The sequence below is a fragment of the Mauremys reevesii genome, linkage group 22 (genome assembly GCF_016161935.1).
Source record: "Mauremys reevesii isolate NIE-2019 linkage group 22, ASM1616193v1, whole genome shotgun sequence".
Classification (NCBI taxonomy): domain Eukaryota; kingdom Metazoa; phylum Chordata; order Testudines; family Geoemydidae; genus Mauremys; species Mauremys reevesii.
The window spans coordinates 5170281-5185471 of record NC_052644.1 but is presented as its reverse complement, the minus strand read 5'-3'; the positions used below and the strand labels follow the sequence as shown (position 1 = coordinate 5185471).

General features: G+C 51.7%; 2 protein-coding genes across 15 annotated transcripts in view; one reads left to right on the top strand and one right to left on the bottom strand.

Annotated features, from left to right (window-relative positions):
* Nucleotides 1–1645, bottom strand: part of STRN4 (striatin 4) — a 26334-nt gene extending 24689 nt beyond the window's left edge. The window contains exon 1 of one of the 3 annotated variants that reach the window (XM_039509922.1): nucleotides 1384–1645. In XM_039509922.1, the coding sequence (XP_039365856.1) occupies nucleotides 1384–1623 (240 nt within the window). In that variant the 5' untranslated portion in view covers nucleotides 1624–1645. Of the gene's footprint in view, nucleotides 1–607; nucleotides 869–1383 lie in introns of those variants that run through there. The other 2 variants (XM_039509920.1, XM_039509923.1) reach the window with 2 other exon arrangements.
* On the top strand, nucleotides 1248–15191 carry LOC120388240 (fukutin related protein). 12 transcript variants are annotated; one of them, XR_005590536.1, is made up of 6 exons: nucleotides 1248–1332; nucleotides 3065–3091; nucleotides 3612–3747; nucleotides 4437–4473; nucleotides 9170–12356; nucleotides 14570–15191. XR_005590536.1 is itself a non-coding variant. In XM_039509925.1 (5 exons), the coding sequence occupies exon 5, from the start codon at nucleotides 9302–9304 to the stop codon at nucleotides 10808–10810; it is 1509 nt and encodes a 502-aa protein (XP_039365859.1). In that variant the 5' UTR covers nucleotides 1926–2020; nucleotides 3065–3091; nucleotides 3612–3747; nucleotides 4437–4473; nucleotides 9170–9301; the 3' UTR covers nucleotides 10811–13466. The 12 variants fall into 12 exon arrangements, 1 of the variants encoding a protein (XP_039365859.1); XR_005590534.1 differs by lacking the exon at nucleotides 1248–1332 and adding an exon at nucleotides 1618–1734; XR_005590535.1 differs by lacking the exon at nucleotides 1248–1332 and adding an exon at nucleotides 1803–1854.

Sequence of the window (15191 nt, the reverse complement as noted above, 5' to 3'; positions counted from 1 at the left end):
CTTAACATCTTCAGCACCTATTTCCATCCCAACCAATTCATCCCTCCAACCCTGTGGAAGTGAATTCACCTGAATTACTAACCCCAGATCCGCTGGCTGTGGCTATTTAGAGAAGTTAATGCAGGTAACAGCCCTAGCCACTACTCAGGGAAATGTCCATCCCTGAGCACTGTCAGCATTGTTGTTTGGAGAGGTTCCCATTTCCTCCCATCCCAATTCCATCCCTAGAGCTACTCAGGGAGAACAGCCCTGCTGGTCTTCATGCTCTATTGAGGGAGATCAGTGTCCCCCTGTTCCTTAAACAGTATCTCAGGAAAGCGTCATTCCCTTTGCTCCAAACACCAATAACCGGGGAGCTGCTCCTCTTGACCAGACCCATGGAGGCTATTCAGGGAAGTGACCCCCTCCACGGTCTCTATGAGGTGTCCCGCCTCAATTCTCTCTCCCCCTCCACCCCCTAATGGACTGGATGTTGGCTGTGCCCCCGCCAACAACTCCTTCCCTAGTTGCTATAGGGTTGACAGATGCATGTCCTCCCCCATGCCCTCACCCCAATTCCTTCCCTAGTCCCTATTGGAGGGTGATGACTACATTTCCCCCGTGTCACCTCAACTCCTTCTTCCATCCCTCTTGGACAGCAGCAGACATTTCCTGGCCCCTGGCCCAACATTCACCCCAACTCCATTGCTTGTTGCTATCGGGCTGACAACTGCATTTCCTCCCCCCGCAAAAGCTCACCCCAACTCCTTCACTGGTCACTATGGAGGGAACGACAGCCACGTTCCTCCCCCATGATCACCCCAACTCCCTGTTGGAGGGTGACAGCTGCATTCGCCCCAACTCATTCACTCCTTCCCCATGTGCTACGGGGAGGCGACAGCCACGTACCCCACCCCTCAGACTCACCCCAAGCCTCCTCATGCCTTCTGGGGCAGCAGCAGCCACCAGCCCTAGTTGCAAATAAGGGGTCCCAATTTTGGGAGGAGACACCCCGATACCTGCCCCACTCAGCATCTCGCTCTAATCTCTCACCCCAACTTCTCCCTTCAACGACCTGGTCTGTCCCCAAGCCTAAGCTCCCGCCCCCTATGGGGGTCCCCGATCCTGGGGGGGGCCTGACACTCCCCCGCCCCCCCCACGAAGGGGTCCCAAGTCCTGGGGGGTGCTGCCCCTCCGCCCACGGGAGGGCCCGGTCCTGGGGGGACCCTGACACTCCCCCATCCCCCCCACGGGGGGTCCCGGTCCTGAGGGGGGGCTCTGATCCCCCCCCCGGGGTCCCGTCGGCCATTTCCCTCCAAGATGGCGGCAGCGGCGGAGGCAGCGGCGGCCCCGGTAACCGCCCGCCCTCCCGCGTCTCCCAGCGCCCCGGCCCGGCCCCGGCACCTGCAGCTCGGCCCGCTCGGCCTCCCAGCGGCTCTTCTCGGCCTCGAAGCGGGCCCATTCGTGCTGGATGTAGTGCAGGATGCCAGGCAGGCTGAGCTCGCCGGGCCCGGCCCCCGCGGCCGCCCGGCCCGGGGCCTGCGGCGCGGGGGGTGGTGGCTCTGCTCCCGCCGGGCCCGGGGCCTGCTGGGCCCGCACCAGCACCCGCTCAGCCTCCATCATGGATCCCGGCGGCTGCCACATAGGGAGCCGTAAGGGGGGGCACTTCCTGCCAGATAGTGAGCCACCAGGAAATGGGGCCCGCGCCGCGGGACGGGGGCAGGGAGGGGTTCCCATGGCAACGGGCCCCTCCAGGTAGGCCTGCTGCTTCCCCCTGAGGGGAGGGAGGGTTCCCATGGCAACGGGCCCCTCCAGGTAGGCCTGCTGCTTCCCCCTGAGGGGAGGGAGGGTTCCCATGGCAACGGGCCCCTCCAGGTAGGCCTGATTCCCCCTGAGCAGGGGGGGTTCCCATGGCAACAGGCCCTCCCAGGGTAGGCCTGATTCCCCCTGAGCAGGGGGGGTTCCCATGGCAACAGGCCCCTCCAGGGTAGGCCTGCTTCACCCTCCTACTGTTCCCCCAGCAAGGAGAAGGATTCCCATGGTAACACCCCCTCCCTACCAGCCTGCTTTATCCCACCCCGAGCTGGGAGGGAGCAGTTCCCAGGGCAACACCCCCCCCCGCCTGCTCTCCCCCCCACACACACACATCCAGACACCCAAAGCATCCAAGGAGAGGTCCATCCAGTGAGGGGTTCCCATGGCAACGCCCCCCTCTCCAGACTTGCTTCACCCCCCACTCAGAACAGGCTGAGGGGGATTCTCATTACACTGGGGACCCCAACCAAGTTCCCCCTAGAATAGGGTCTCTTCTCACCCCCATCCCAAGCAGACAGGGAGAGCTTCCCGTTTCAATGGGGGTCACGATCAGGCTTCCGCAGGACAGGCCTCTCATCCACCCGTAGCAAACAGGTAGAGATCCCCATGGCAATAGGCGCCTCACCACTGCAAGCACAGTCTCACCCCTCACCTCCACCCAGGACTGCACAGGCCACCCCATTGACAGGCCACCTCCTTCCCAGATCAGTCCCCTCCCCAAAGTACTATTCTCTCTGCCTCCAAGGCAGATCCCTTCTTAGCACAGAGCTGAAACTTCAGTCTGGTTTGGATGAGGACAAATCAAAGCCTGACTCATCTCCCCAAGCATACTGCTGGAACATTTGGTCCATCACCTTAGCTCCATAATGGCCCCTATTCAGAGCAGTCATTGTCCCTTCCTCTCAACTATTCAGGGTGCTCACCATCTCCTTTCCCCCTCTACCTTCTTATCTAGGGAAATTGCCTGCCTTACCCCAAATCCACCACTGGTTGGTGTTCAGGTTTATCAGTGTGCTTTACCTGTCTTACCTAGGAGGACTCACAGGGCTGCCTCCAGAAATCTTGAGATTTTTGGCTGTGGCAAAGGAACCAAGTCCAGAAGTGCTATGAAATTGGGGTAGAATAGACATAGAGGAAGCAGAGACATGGGACTCTGTCCAGACATCCTTGGGCCCCACTCTTACACAAATTCACTTACATTCAGGCATCAGTCATTTCCCCGATTTAAAAATATATAATGTGATGTCAACTTTTTTCTTCTTCTCAAAAGCGAGAAACTAGGAGGAGGAAGATGTAGGTGAGTGGAAAACCTCAGGCATCTTGTTTACAGCCTAGAAAGATGGCCATTTTGCGTTAAAATAGAGACAGACCTTTCAAGACCATTGAAATCCAAGGCCTCAGGAGCGTTGCTGGAAGGAACAGAACACCGACTCAGAAGCTAGGGCTACGAAGCCTATGATCAATGGTTGTTGATTGAATCCCGCTGTTTTATGGCATTGTGCATTGTGATAGTGTGGAACTCTTACTTGGGGCTTTTGTGTCCTGCTGGAACCTAGGCAGGCGGAGAGGTTGTGGTCATAACTGTCGGGGAGCTGTTTGTAATGGCAGTCATAGAGTCTAATGGTTTGCTTGACTCCTCTTGTATGACTGAGCAGGGGATTTTGACAAGGAGCTGGGAAGGGAGACCGGAGCCAGAAACACACATTCTGGAGTGCTCGCTGATGTCACATTTAGCTACAAACTTTGCCTTATGGAGTACTTTGCTACAATGAAGGTTATTTTCCTGTCAATCATTTTATGTTTTTTTTTACTTCTAGTTCTGGTGAAAGAGGCCAGATTGACAACCCCGGAGACATCCCCACAAGTACAGCACAGGCAACTAGAGAACCAACTCCCTTAAAAACGCACTACACTGGGTGCCTTCCCCCTTCCCTGGAGGGACACAGTTTAGAGGTAAGAGGGGGCTCGCTCATTCCTTGGTCTTTGCTGTGGCTTCCCATCTGGCAGCCAATTAGTGCCAATAGGGATGGGGGATTGTTGATTTTTTTTTTTAATGTGGACATACGTCCACTAGGAGTTGGACTGAGCCCCCCAACTCATTTCACACAGGCCAGCGTTTAATGCTATATACTAATAAAATTCCAGCTGATTTCTTCTGGAAACTTTGAGGATTGGATCCTTCTTTTCCAGTACCTTGTTTCCAAGAGTGGGCAGAACCACCTGCTTTAGAGGAAAGGGCAGAACAAACCCTTATGTAGACACTTGAGGAATAGCCTAACCATAGAGGAGAAATTCCCCCCACCCCGTCCCTGTGAAAGGTTTGTGTCTGCCCAGAAGCAAGGGGGTTTATATCCTTTATATATATATATGAGATTATACATATAATATATATAAGTAATATATTACATATATCCCTTTTTAACCTATCTAACATAACTATGAACATTCTTATTATCCATATAAAGTTTGGCTCCAGAAGGTAGGAAGGGTTGGGTCTGAGGTTCTGTTCCAGCCCAACTTTCTGTTTCTGTTCCACTTCCTTATTCCTGTCTGAAAGGAAACAGCATTTTAAAAAAAAGACAGGGCTGGTGAAACACTTTCTAGGTCTTAATTCATCTGACCTGTTTGATTTCTCCTTTCAGGGTCCCCTTTCTCAGATGTCCCCGGAAGAGAAGGCAGGTAAATATGCCTCCCGCCACATTTCATCTGGATTTTGTCTAGCCTCTCACTCTCATCCTGTCTGTTCCTGGACCATTGTGGGGTAGGATGTTTTTAGGGGTGTCACTGGTGTTCTGGCATCTGTAGGAGGGAGTCAGGACTCCTGGGTTCTACTATTCCCAATTCTGCTACTGACTCACACTGGGCAAATCAGTTCCCATCTGTGTGCCTCAGTTTCAGTGGAGATAACAATGCCTCTCTCCCAGGCAGATTGTGGAGCTTAGTTCATTAACGTCTTTTAAGAACCATGCTTTGAAGGTGCTAGAGCAGGGCAAGGGATTATTAAGTGCCTTTTAATATAGCTTTGTCCTTTCCAATTTTACATAGATTCCCCCCACTTACACACATTGGGAATGGAGCAGAGATTAATACAATGGCTTTTTAACAACTTCAAGTTTATCTAAACCCATCTTCTTAAATGCTGCTTGACACAGGATCCCTTTCAATCCCACAAAGCAGCAGGGGAGGAGACTAAGGTCGGTGGTGCTTATAAACAAGTGATTAAAAAAACTAAACCCATGCTGACAAGATTGCAAGCAACAAAACAGCTACAGAGCCCTGGCTTAACAATGCAGCCAGCCCGCTAGTGGAAAAGCTTCCCTGAGACCAGGCTTCCTTTGCATGCTGAGAAAACTCAACTTCAGCCTCCTTGGGGAATCGTAGGCTTTCTCTACATTGCTAACTGAATGACAAAACTTTTGTCATTCACAGGTGCTTAAACATCCCCAGCCCCAAAGACAAAAGATTTCCAGGGCAAGTGGCAGTGTAAACGGCTGGTTGTCAGCAGGAGCGCTCTCCTGTCAACAATGCGAACCATACTCCTAGGGGGTGGAAGTATTTGTAGGGGGTGGAAGTATTTTGTCGGCAAACAAACAGCATTACACTGCCCGACTTTTCACTAAAAGTTGTGTAGTGTAGACAAAGCCAGAGATGTTTTTAATTCTGAGGGCAGTTCATCTTTCTTACTGCCTCCTCTTTTAATTCTAGTCTATAACATACAGTTTTAACAGCTACTTAGATCACTGTGGCTAGGCTGCTGCCAGGGGCAGCTCTAGGCATTTTGCCGGCCCAAGCACGGCAGCTTGCCTGCGGAGGGTCCGCTGGTCCTGCGGCTTCGGCGGACCTCCCGCAGGCGCCGCCGAAGCCGCGGGACCAGCAGACCCTCCGCAGGGACGCCTGCGGGAGGTCCGCCGAAGCCGCGGGACCAGCCGACCCTCTGCAGGCATGCTGCCGAAGGCAACCTGCCTGCCACCCTCGCGGTGACCAGCAGAGCGCCCCCCATGCCTTGCCGCCCCAAGCACTGGGGCGTGCTGGGGCCTGGAGCCGCCCCTGGCTGCTGCAGTCCGAGGCAGAAAGGAGTCTGGCTTAGTACTAATTAATAATCGATTGCGCTTTTCCAGCACCTTCTGCTTGAGGAGCTCCGAGTGCTTTATACACTTTAATTAAGACCAAATCTACACTGGAAAAGGTTTGCTGGCATAGCTAGAGGTCAGACTAGGTGATCACAATGGTTCCTTCTGGCCTTTTAATCCATGATCTAGTGCAGATGCATTTTATGCTGGCAAAAAAGTGCTTTTGCTGGCATAGATTATGCCAGTTCCCTGAGTGAAATAAGCGATAGCAGCATAACTGTGTCTACCCGAGGACTTTTGCCAGCATAGAAATGTCATCCAAAAAATCACTCCCCAACCTACATTATATCCTGGCAAATGTTGCTAGTGTAGAGCTCTCCTAGCTGAATCTCCCAAAAGAAGGCGGGGAGATAAAGATACCTGCATTTTATAGCTAGAGAGATAGGTGCAGACAGCTCAGGAGTTGCGTCTAAGGCCACACAGTGAATCAGTGGCAGAGGTGGGAATGGGATGCAGGAGGACACCCTGCTCTGACCACTAAGCCAACACTGACTTCCAGCTCCCCTGATCGAATCACCGCTGCGTGACATTTGCCTCTTTCTAGGTTTGGTTCCTAAATTCCTGCATCTCGAGGCCGGAGCAGCGTTGAAGAAGCACAGTGAGGCACAGCAGGGCTTGCTCTACTTTAAACCGTGTGGCTGCTCCAGGAGCTCATTGACCTACTGGATGGAGAGTAGCTTTAACTAAAGGAAAGTGAGCGCATTGTGAGCTCCTAAACTCTCCAAGGCAACAAAGGAAATCTGCCTGCTGGGCTTCCTTGTTTGAGCATGGTTATCACTAGGAATGTGCACAGCTCTGGGGGACGATGTTGATTACTTGGATGCTGCAGCTCAGCCAGCAGAGGGAGCACAGAACACTGCTTCCTCAAAAGTCCCACAAAAATAGGGATTTCTGACTTGGAATCTGGAGGATGTTTTCACCCCAGGCTCTATCTGTCGCAGTGGGTCTCATTCAGAGCTTTAGCTGCTTGACAGTGGGATTAGAGGCGAGCAGCTGCCACGAGCCATTTGCTGAGAGCATCGTGTTAGATTGGACTTGAGCTCAGACCAGAACCCCCAAATGAGACACCTCCAAACTTGGGGAAAGTTCAGATCTGGGTCTTAGCTTTGGGGCTTGGGGTTGTCTCATGCGACCTGGGACGGAGATCCTGGTGATTCAAGGTACAGGGTATGGGACTACAGTTGCATTAACAGAGTTCTCCTGGGATGCAGGGTGTGTTACTGACAGACTGGCTCCTTACAGTGCAGAGCGGTATTCCCAGGGCTGACAAGAGAGGGAGTGAAAGGGTGGACAGTTGTAGCAGGGACTCAAGCACATGGGGAACCCCCCCACCCAAAAAAAAATATCTGTGTAAATAAAGCAAAACGGGAGGAGGTGGGGCCCCAGTGAACATGATGTACCAGAGCCCCAAATTGTTTTCAGCAGGCCTGCCTGTAACAGGGCCCCCAGGTTAGGAGGGCAGTTGGGTTTTCTTTTCCTGATAACTGGGCTTTTGTTGTGCAGGGTACTGTGCTCTGTGTTCCCCACTCCTTTCCCACCAGGGGAAGGTGGATTTGCAGAGAAATTAGTGCTTAAAACGGAGGCCTTGATCCCTCTGGGGAAATGAGCAAGCTTGATCCAAACAAGATTAAATAAAGCAGCCCCCTCGACATGGCGCATCTGTTGTTCTGGGAACTTTAGCAGTTAATGCAGGTTGAGAAGCGGTGTGCAACAATTCAGAACTTTTGGATGGTCTCCTTGCTCCTATTTTCCCAGCAAGACGGAAGCTCCAGGTGCCTGAGGAGGAATCCTGAGTTCAGACATGCCTACAATACTGAGGTCTGTCCTTTCCACTGGCTGCAGCTCCTTTGGGAGTGGCAGTTCGGTCAGGCAGTTCCAACCTGCGCTGACTGGCTGGCTTTGCTCCGTGGTTGAGCTGTGCTGATAACCAGCCAATAAACACAGACTGAGGGAGGCTCAGACTGGTATCTAAACACCACTTTTGAGGAAGGGACTGGGAGACAGGACTCCCACAGCCTATTCCTGGTTCTGCTACTGACTGGGGAAACGGGCACAGAGCATTATTGCACCTATATTACAGATGGGGATTGTATCTATTGGGTTTCCGGGAAACTGTGCAGGTGGAAACCCACCCAATGCTAAAGGATCCCCCCCTCAGCCTAAGGGGAGGATCCACAGGACCTCAGAAACCCACTAATTTCGGGGGACAACTAAGAAAAGAACAGGGACAGGAGTGCGGTCAAAGGGTCATAAGAAGGGAGCCTGACGGGGACACCGAGCAGAGAACCCCGGACAGCGCCCACTGCTCCTCGAAGGCGTCAGAGCAGCAGTCACTTGTCTAAGGATGCACAGTGGTTCAGTGGCAGAGATGGGAACAGAATACAGGAGTCCTGAGTCCCTGGCCATTCTCTACCCACTAGACCAGTGGTACCCAACCTTTTTGTGGCCAGTAGCACATTCATGTTTTCAGAAGAGTGTGGCGGGCGCCAACAATTTTTCAAGGCTTATTTTGTATTTGTACATTAAATAATACAAAAAACCTTCATATTTAAATAATGTTTTCACCTCTTAGCTCATCATAATATATGAATCCAGAGAAAAACCGGAGAGTAGCCGTGAGGACAGAGAACACCGGTGCCCGCAGCCCCGGAGTACTCTGTCCCCGGCAGGCACGGGGCCGCAGCTTCTCTCCCCTGCTGAGCACTAGGCGGGTCCCGTGCCTGCCAGGGACCAAGAACACTGGTGCCTGCAGCCCCGGAGTTCTCTGTCCCCGTCAGGCGTGGGGCCGCAGCTTCTCTTCCCTGCTGGGCACTAGGCAGGCCCAGCACCTGCCGGGAACAAAGAACACCGTTCTCTGTCCCCGGCAGGTGCAGGGCTGTGGCTTCTCTCCCCTGCTAGGCACTAGGCGGGCACACATAAATGCCCTGGCAGGCGCCATGGCGCCCACCACGTTGGGGACCACTGCACTAAACCATGCAGTCTCAGTGAGGGACAGTGGAGAGATTTAATTTAGAGATGCCCCTGGGTGAACCTGAAGAATCAGGGGACTGTGTTTCTTGTGGCAGTCAGCTGGGGGGAGCATCTGTCTTTAATCGGACCCTTTATTTTAAACCCTTTGTTCCATCTAGTCTAGTAGCCCCCGCTCCAATTATAGGATTGGGGAGGCAGCCCCTGAGCAGTGGACGCAGGCTCTCCCTAGCCACAAACATCCCTGGCACTCACACTCCATGTGCATTTCTTTCCAGGGTGACCAGCAAGTAAGCTGTGTTGGGATGGATGAGCCCAGAGCCTCCTGGGGAAGCTGCTGGCTGCCTCGTGCAGAGACCACAGCCACATAACATCATTCCCCAGGTGAACAGACCCAGCTGCCTCACAAGATGCGCATCACGTTCTGTCAGGGGGTCCTAGCGCTCGCCATTGTCATCAATCTGCTGATTTTGTACTACGTCTCGAGGCTGCAGCAGCGGATGTTGCACAGACACAGAGACCACGTCCAGCCTAGCTCCCGGCTGCTGCCTGTCCCCCAGAGGCCCGGGGTGACCGTTATCATCAGGGAGTTTGAGGACTTTGAGAACTACGTCCCTGATGTGGTGCAGTCCTTCCTGAAACAGAAGCCGGAGCAGCCAGTCATGGTGGCAGCGGATACCTTGCCGTACCCGCCGCTTGTATTACCGGATGCTCCCAACGTCCAGCTCGTGATCCTCAAGCCAGCCCCTGACCAGCCTGCCCATGTGTCCAGGCCTGAGATGTACGTGAAGACGGAGTATGTGGCCCTGGTGCCTGATGGAGTCAAGGTTGATTCCACAAGGCAGCTGGATCGTATGTTAGAAGAGTTCAGAGCCAACCAGGGCAGAGTTCAAATGGTGGCAGCGCCCGTGCAGTCCCTTGCTCCCCTCCAGTGCTTGACCCTAAAGGTCAGCCTTAGAAAGTGGACTGCCGAATACAGCGTAGCGCCGTCCACCAGGCTCTGCACAGCTCTGAAGGGAGACGCCGTGATTCTGCTACGCACAAAGGATCTCTTCAACCTTTCCACTCCCTTGGCCAAGCCCCTGCTGACCTCCCTATTCGTCCAGACATCGCTGCGGGGCTGGACGGTCCGAATCCTTGACGTCTCCTTCTCCTCAGCCCACCAGCCTCTGCTCAGCTCCTCTCACAACCAATGGAAGGCAGAGAACCGTGCCAAAGCCAGCCGGCTGCAGCTCTTCCGAGACTTCGGCATCAAGCGGGTTCTCCTGGAGGATGGGAAGCAGCAGTGGTTTGGGTGCAGCAAAGAGACGCCGCGTTGCTTCGGCACCGTCCATGATGATACGCCGGAATATCTGTACCAGAACCGCTGGACCCCGCCTTGCTGTCTACAGGCCCTGAGGGAGACAGCAAAGTACGTCATCAACATCTTGGAGACCTCCGGGGTGCGGTACTGGCTGGAAGGCGGGACGCTCCTAGGGGCTGCCCGACATCAGGACATCATCCCATGGGATTATGACGTGGATCTAGGGATATACCTGGAGGACATTCCCAACTGCGACCTCCTCAGGAACGTAGAGTCTGGCTCCATCGTGGACGAGAAAGGCTTTGTTTGGGAGAAGGCCATCGAGGGCGACTTCTACCGTGTGCAGTACAGCGAGCACAACCACCTGCATGTTGACCTCTGGCCCTTCTACCCCAAGAACGGGCTGATGACCAAGGACACGTGGATGGACCACCGGCAGGACGTGGAGTTCCCAGAGCACTTCCTCAAGCCCCTGTTACCCCTGCCGTTTGCTGGCTTCACGGCTCTGGCGCCCAACAACTACCGGAGCTTTTTGGAGCTGAAGTTCGGTGCAGGTGTGATCGAGAATCCAGAATATCCAAACCCAGACCAGAAGAAGCTGGATAAGGGGAAATAAGCAAGGGCCCTGGCTTCTGCCTCTGCATTGGGGCCCAAGAGAGCATCAGACTCAGAGGCCCAGGGAGCAGGGATCTCTCTCTCTTGAACATATCACTGATGCCAACAGAAGGTGTGAACCATGCTGCTGCTAGGGGAGCTGTCTGCCCACTGCTGCTGGTACGGCCCACTGAAGCCGGGAGAGTTTACGCTCAGCTTTGGGGCTGGGGGGACTGTCCAAAGGGCTTGTGACCAGGTGAGACACTTTGACCACAAAGACAGGACAATTAACAAAGCAACCCAGGGGAGACCTCATGGAGATGCAGCCTCAGCGCGGCTCCCAGACTCACTGGGTCACTGGTGGGACTCTCTGCTTTCTAGCAAAGGTCTGCAGTTCATGGATTGGTTTTGGGGCTGCTCTCTGAGAGGACGTGAGAAGCCACAGCTGTTTTTGATCAGCGGGAAGAGGACCAACTTAATGCCTGTTGCCCTTGCTGCCTCATTTAGGGGCTGGGGATCTCTTACCCATCTGAGGCTTCAAGTGTGGGGACAGCTGTGGGGTCATGAACAACTTCAGGCTAACTAGAAGGAAGAACTTGAACAGGGAGATTAATTAGTCAGTGAGGCTCTGCCCTGCTTTGGGAGGCTCTGAAGCTGCTGGCACTAGAGAGAGACAGAAGCTTACAACCGATGACAGGCGGCGGCTGGGGGTCTACACCGTAAGAGAGGGGGGAGGGGACTAATTGATCCAATAGGTTCTGTCCAACTCTCTTATCCATCTCTGTAACATGTTTAGCTTGAACCGCAGCAGCACATGGGAATTTACTCACCCTGCCTGAGGCCTAGGCCTGAGAGCAAGGCCTGGCAGGGAGGTGCAGCTGTTTAGTATATTGGTGATGCACTTTTTAAGACCCATCCTGCTCTCACTGAAGGTCATGCGAGTTCAGTGATCGACTTCAGCAGGGCTCAGGATAGAGTCTCATCCTAGATTTGCAAAGTGTGGTTCTTATGGTGACTGGCTGTAAGTGACCCCAGAGAATCAAGAGCCCAGCGTGGGATATTGCAGACATATTTATAACCACAGCTGGTTCTGTTTCACGCCTTTACAGCAAGGTCTTTTGCTCACCCCTTCAAAATGGTGCAGTCCTACGGAATCGAGGCCCAGCAGGTAGTTTGTGGGAGGATCTGCAGCTCTAGAACATGGGTCTGCTGGTCCCTGAGCGACTGCTGCATTCACACAGCCACACAAGAGCTCTGGCTGAGGAGCAATCTACAGGCTGTGGGCCTTGTGGGCCCAAGCACCACAGGACGTGCTCCCAGAGTCCCTGATTGGTCCAGGCATGCTACTTAAGCCTGGAGGGAACACCAAGAAGTTGTGAAAGGAAGGGGGATTTGCCTAGCCTCGCCCCAGCCTTGCTGCAGCCCATTCCCTATCCTGGCATTTGACTCCAGCTCTGATCCTCGGCTCTGGTTGCTGGCATCTGACATTGGCTCCACCTCCTAGGCCTAGCTGCCCATGCCCTGGCTGAGCCCCGGCTCAGTTTTTCAAGGAAAAAGGAAAGGAGAAGGTGACGATCTATACAGCTAGGAGTTGAAATGTTCTCATTTAAAGATTCAGTGGGATGTTTCGGTTTAGTTTAAGCCTTCCTGTTATAGCTCTGGGAACCCAAACAGGGCAGCGCGGGATTGGTGTGGGAGAACGAGGAACCAAAACTGCCTCTAAACAAGAAGTGAAAATAACCAGCCACATTTTGTTGCCCCAAGCTGAGCAAAGTGTAGAAACGTAACTAAACTGCCTCCACAATGTAAAGGAAATTGAGTTTATTAACCCTTTGTTTTACTCATGGACAGCGTCAGGAGTAACAGAAATGCGAGAATTTAATAACAAGGAAATCCCAGGCATTTGCCCATTAGTCAGGGGAAGCATCCAAATGTGAGCTAGGAGACCTGGGTTATATTCTCTAACTCCCTGTGTGAAGCGTAGGACAGCTTACTTCCTCTCACCTGTAGAATGGAGCTAATGATACTTTCCTCCCTCTCCCATGGGGAAGCATGAGGCTTGCTTCATGTGTGTAAAGCTGGGGATCTTCAGCTGAAAGGCCAAGTTCTTAATATAATTTGAATACACTTACAGAAAATCTGGTCCAGCAGCCAGTATCGCCAGCCCCACATGCTTAAAAATCATGAGATTGGCATAAGACTCATGAGATTTTAAAGAATAGTAAACGTTGGGTTCCTTTACTCTGCTTTCTGGTTATTAAGCCTTTAGGGGGCCCTTGGATCAGGTTTTCAAGCTTTTCTGTGCAAGCATGAGGGACAGACACTTTTTTATTTTGCAGTGAAACATGAGATTTTCACCCAGTCACAGTTCCTGGAGCTGCGGCTTCAGTACAGTAACTCCTCACTTATCGTTGTAGTTCTGTTCCTGAAAAATGCGACTTTATGCGAACCGATGTTAAGTGAATCCAATTTCCCCATAAGAGGGGGCGGGGGGGTTAGGTTCCAGGGATATTTTTTTCACCAAAGACATTCTATACACCTACAGTATACATTTTAAACAATTTAAAACAAACAGTTGAATATTGTACATAGCAATGAATGATTGTGAAGCTTGGTTGAGGTGGTGGAGTCAGAGGGTGGGATAGTTCCCAGGGAATGCCTTGCTGCTAAATGATGAACTAGCACTTGGCTGAGCCCTCAAGGGTTGTTAATGTAGCCTCACGCTCTACAGGGCAGCATGGACTGAGGCAGGAGGGAGGAAACACAATAGATGCAGAGCAGTAGCTGCAAACACTTCCCTGCAAAAACTGAACATGATGATCCCACGCTCTCCAGCTGGAGTGCACCACTCCCTCCTCCTGACAGCGCATGCACGGCTGCACAGGTGCTGACTTTCCAAAGTGCATTCCCCCTTTAAGTATGCTGACCCCACTTCAAGTATGTTGCCCTTTTAAGCAGATCAGACAGGAAGCAACAGTTTCCAGCAAGCTCCCCATACCCACACGGCCTTGAAGTCAGTGGAAGTTCTGCCTCAGGAAGGACTGTAGACCTAGTCCCTTCGTTTGTGGAGTTCAGGACAAAGTCCACCAAGTTTTAAATAATCATTAAAACTCAAAGTGATTTCCCCATCTGATTTTCTCGGCATCTCCTGCCATCTGGTTCAGCCTTTGTTTTGATCGCATATGGGGCTGTGAACAATGTCAGAGAATCTCGACCTCCTTGAATTCAGATCCTCAAAATATTTAAGCACCTCACTCATTCATTTCAGTAGAAGTTAGGAATCTAAATACTGTTCAATGATAATATCTTTCACTAAGTCTTGGAGCACTGGGGAAGTTCCAGAAGACTGGAAGAAAGCTAATATTGTACCAATATTTTAAAAAGGTAAATAGGATGACCCAGATAATTATAGGACTGTCAGTCTCATATCAATCCTGGGCAAAATAGAGTGGCTGACGTGGGAAGGTAATATGATTAATGCCAATCAACATGGATTTATGGAAAACAGATCCCGTCAACCTAACTTGATACCTTTTTTTGATGCGATCACAAGTTTGGTCGATAAAGATAACAGTGTTGATATAACAGACTTCTTGTGAGGCGTTTGACTTCGTACCTCATGACATTTTGAGTAAAAAACTAGGAAGCTATAATGAATTAAATGAATTTTCAGTGAATTAAAAGCTGGCTTACTGATTGGTGTCAACATCTAACTAAGTCGGGAGTCAGCCTTGCACAGGTGTATTTAACGTTATTAAACATTATTTAATGTTTTTATTAGTGACCTGGAAGAAAACATACGTTGTGGATAAAGTTTGCAGATGACACAAAAATTGGAGTGGTAAATAATGAAGAGGACAGGTCACTGATAGAGATCGAACTGGATCACTTGGTAAGCTGGACGCAAGCAGACAATAGGCATTTTGATATGGTTAAATGTAAATGTGTACATCTGGGAACAAAGAATGCAGGCCGTACTCCCAGGATGGGGGACTCTAGCCTGGGAAACAGTGATTCTGAAAAAGATTTTGGGCAGGGGGCAGACAATCACTTGAACATGAGCTCCCAGAGCAATGCTTTGACCAACAGGGCTAATGCAGTCCTTGGATGCATCAACAGGGGAATCTTGAGTAGGAGCAGAGAGGTTATTTATTTCCCCTCTGTATTTGGCACTGGTGTGACCACTGATGGATCCTGTGTCTGGTTCTGGTACCCACAATTCAGGAAGGATGTTGATAAACTGGAGAGGAGTCAGAGAAGAACCACGAGAACGATTAAGAGATTAGAAAACCTGCCTTACAGCGACAGACTCCAGGAGCTCAAACTATTTAGCTTAACTGTTGCCTGACCTATTGATTGTTTATTAATTATATTAATTACTTAAGAATTCCCCATTAACACTC

Coding starts and splice junctions, on each gene's coding strand:
- LOC120388240 (XM_039509925.1), top strand. CDS start 9,302: ATGCGCATCACGTTCTGTCAGGGGGTCCTAGCGCTCGCCATTGTCATC.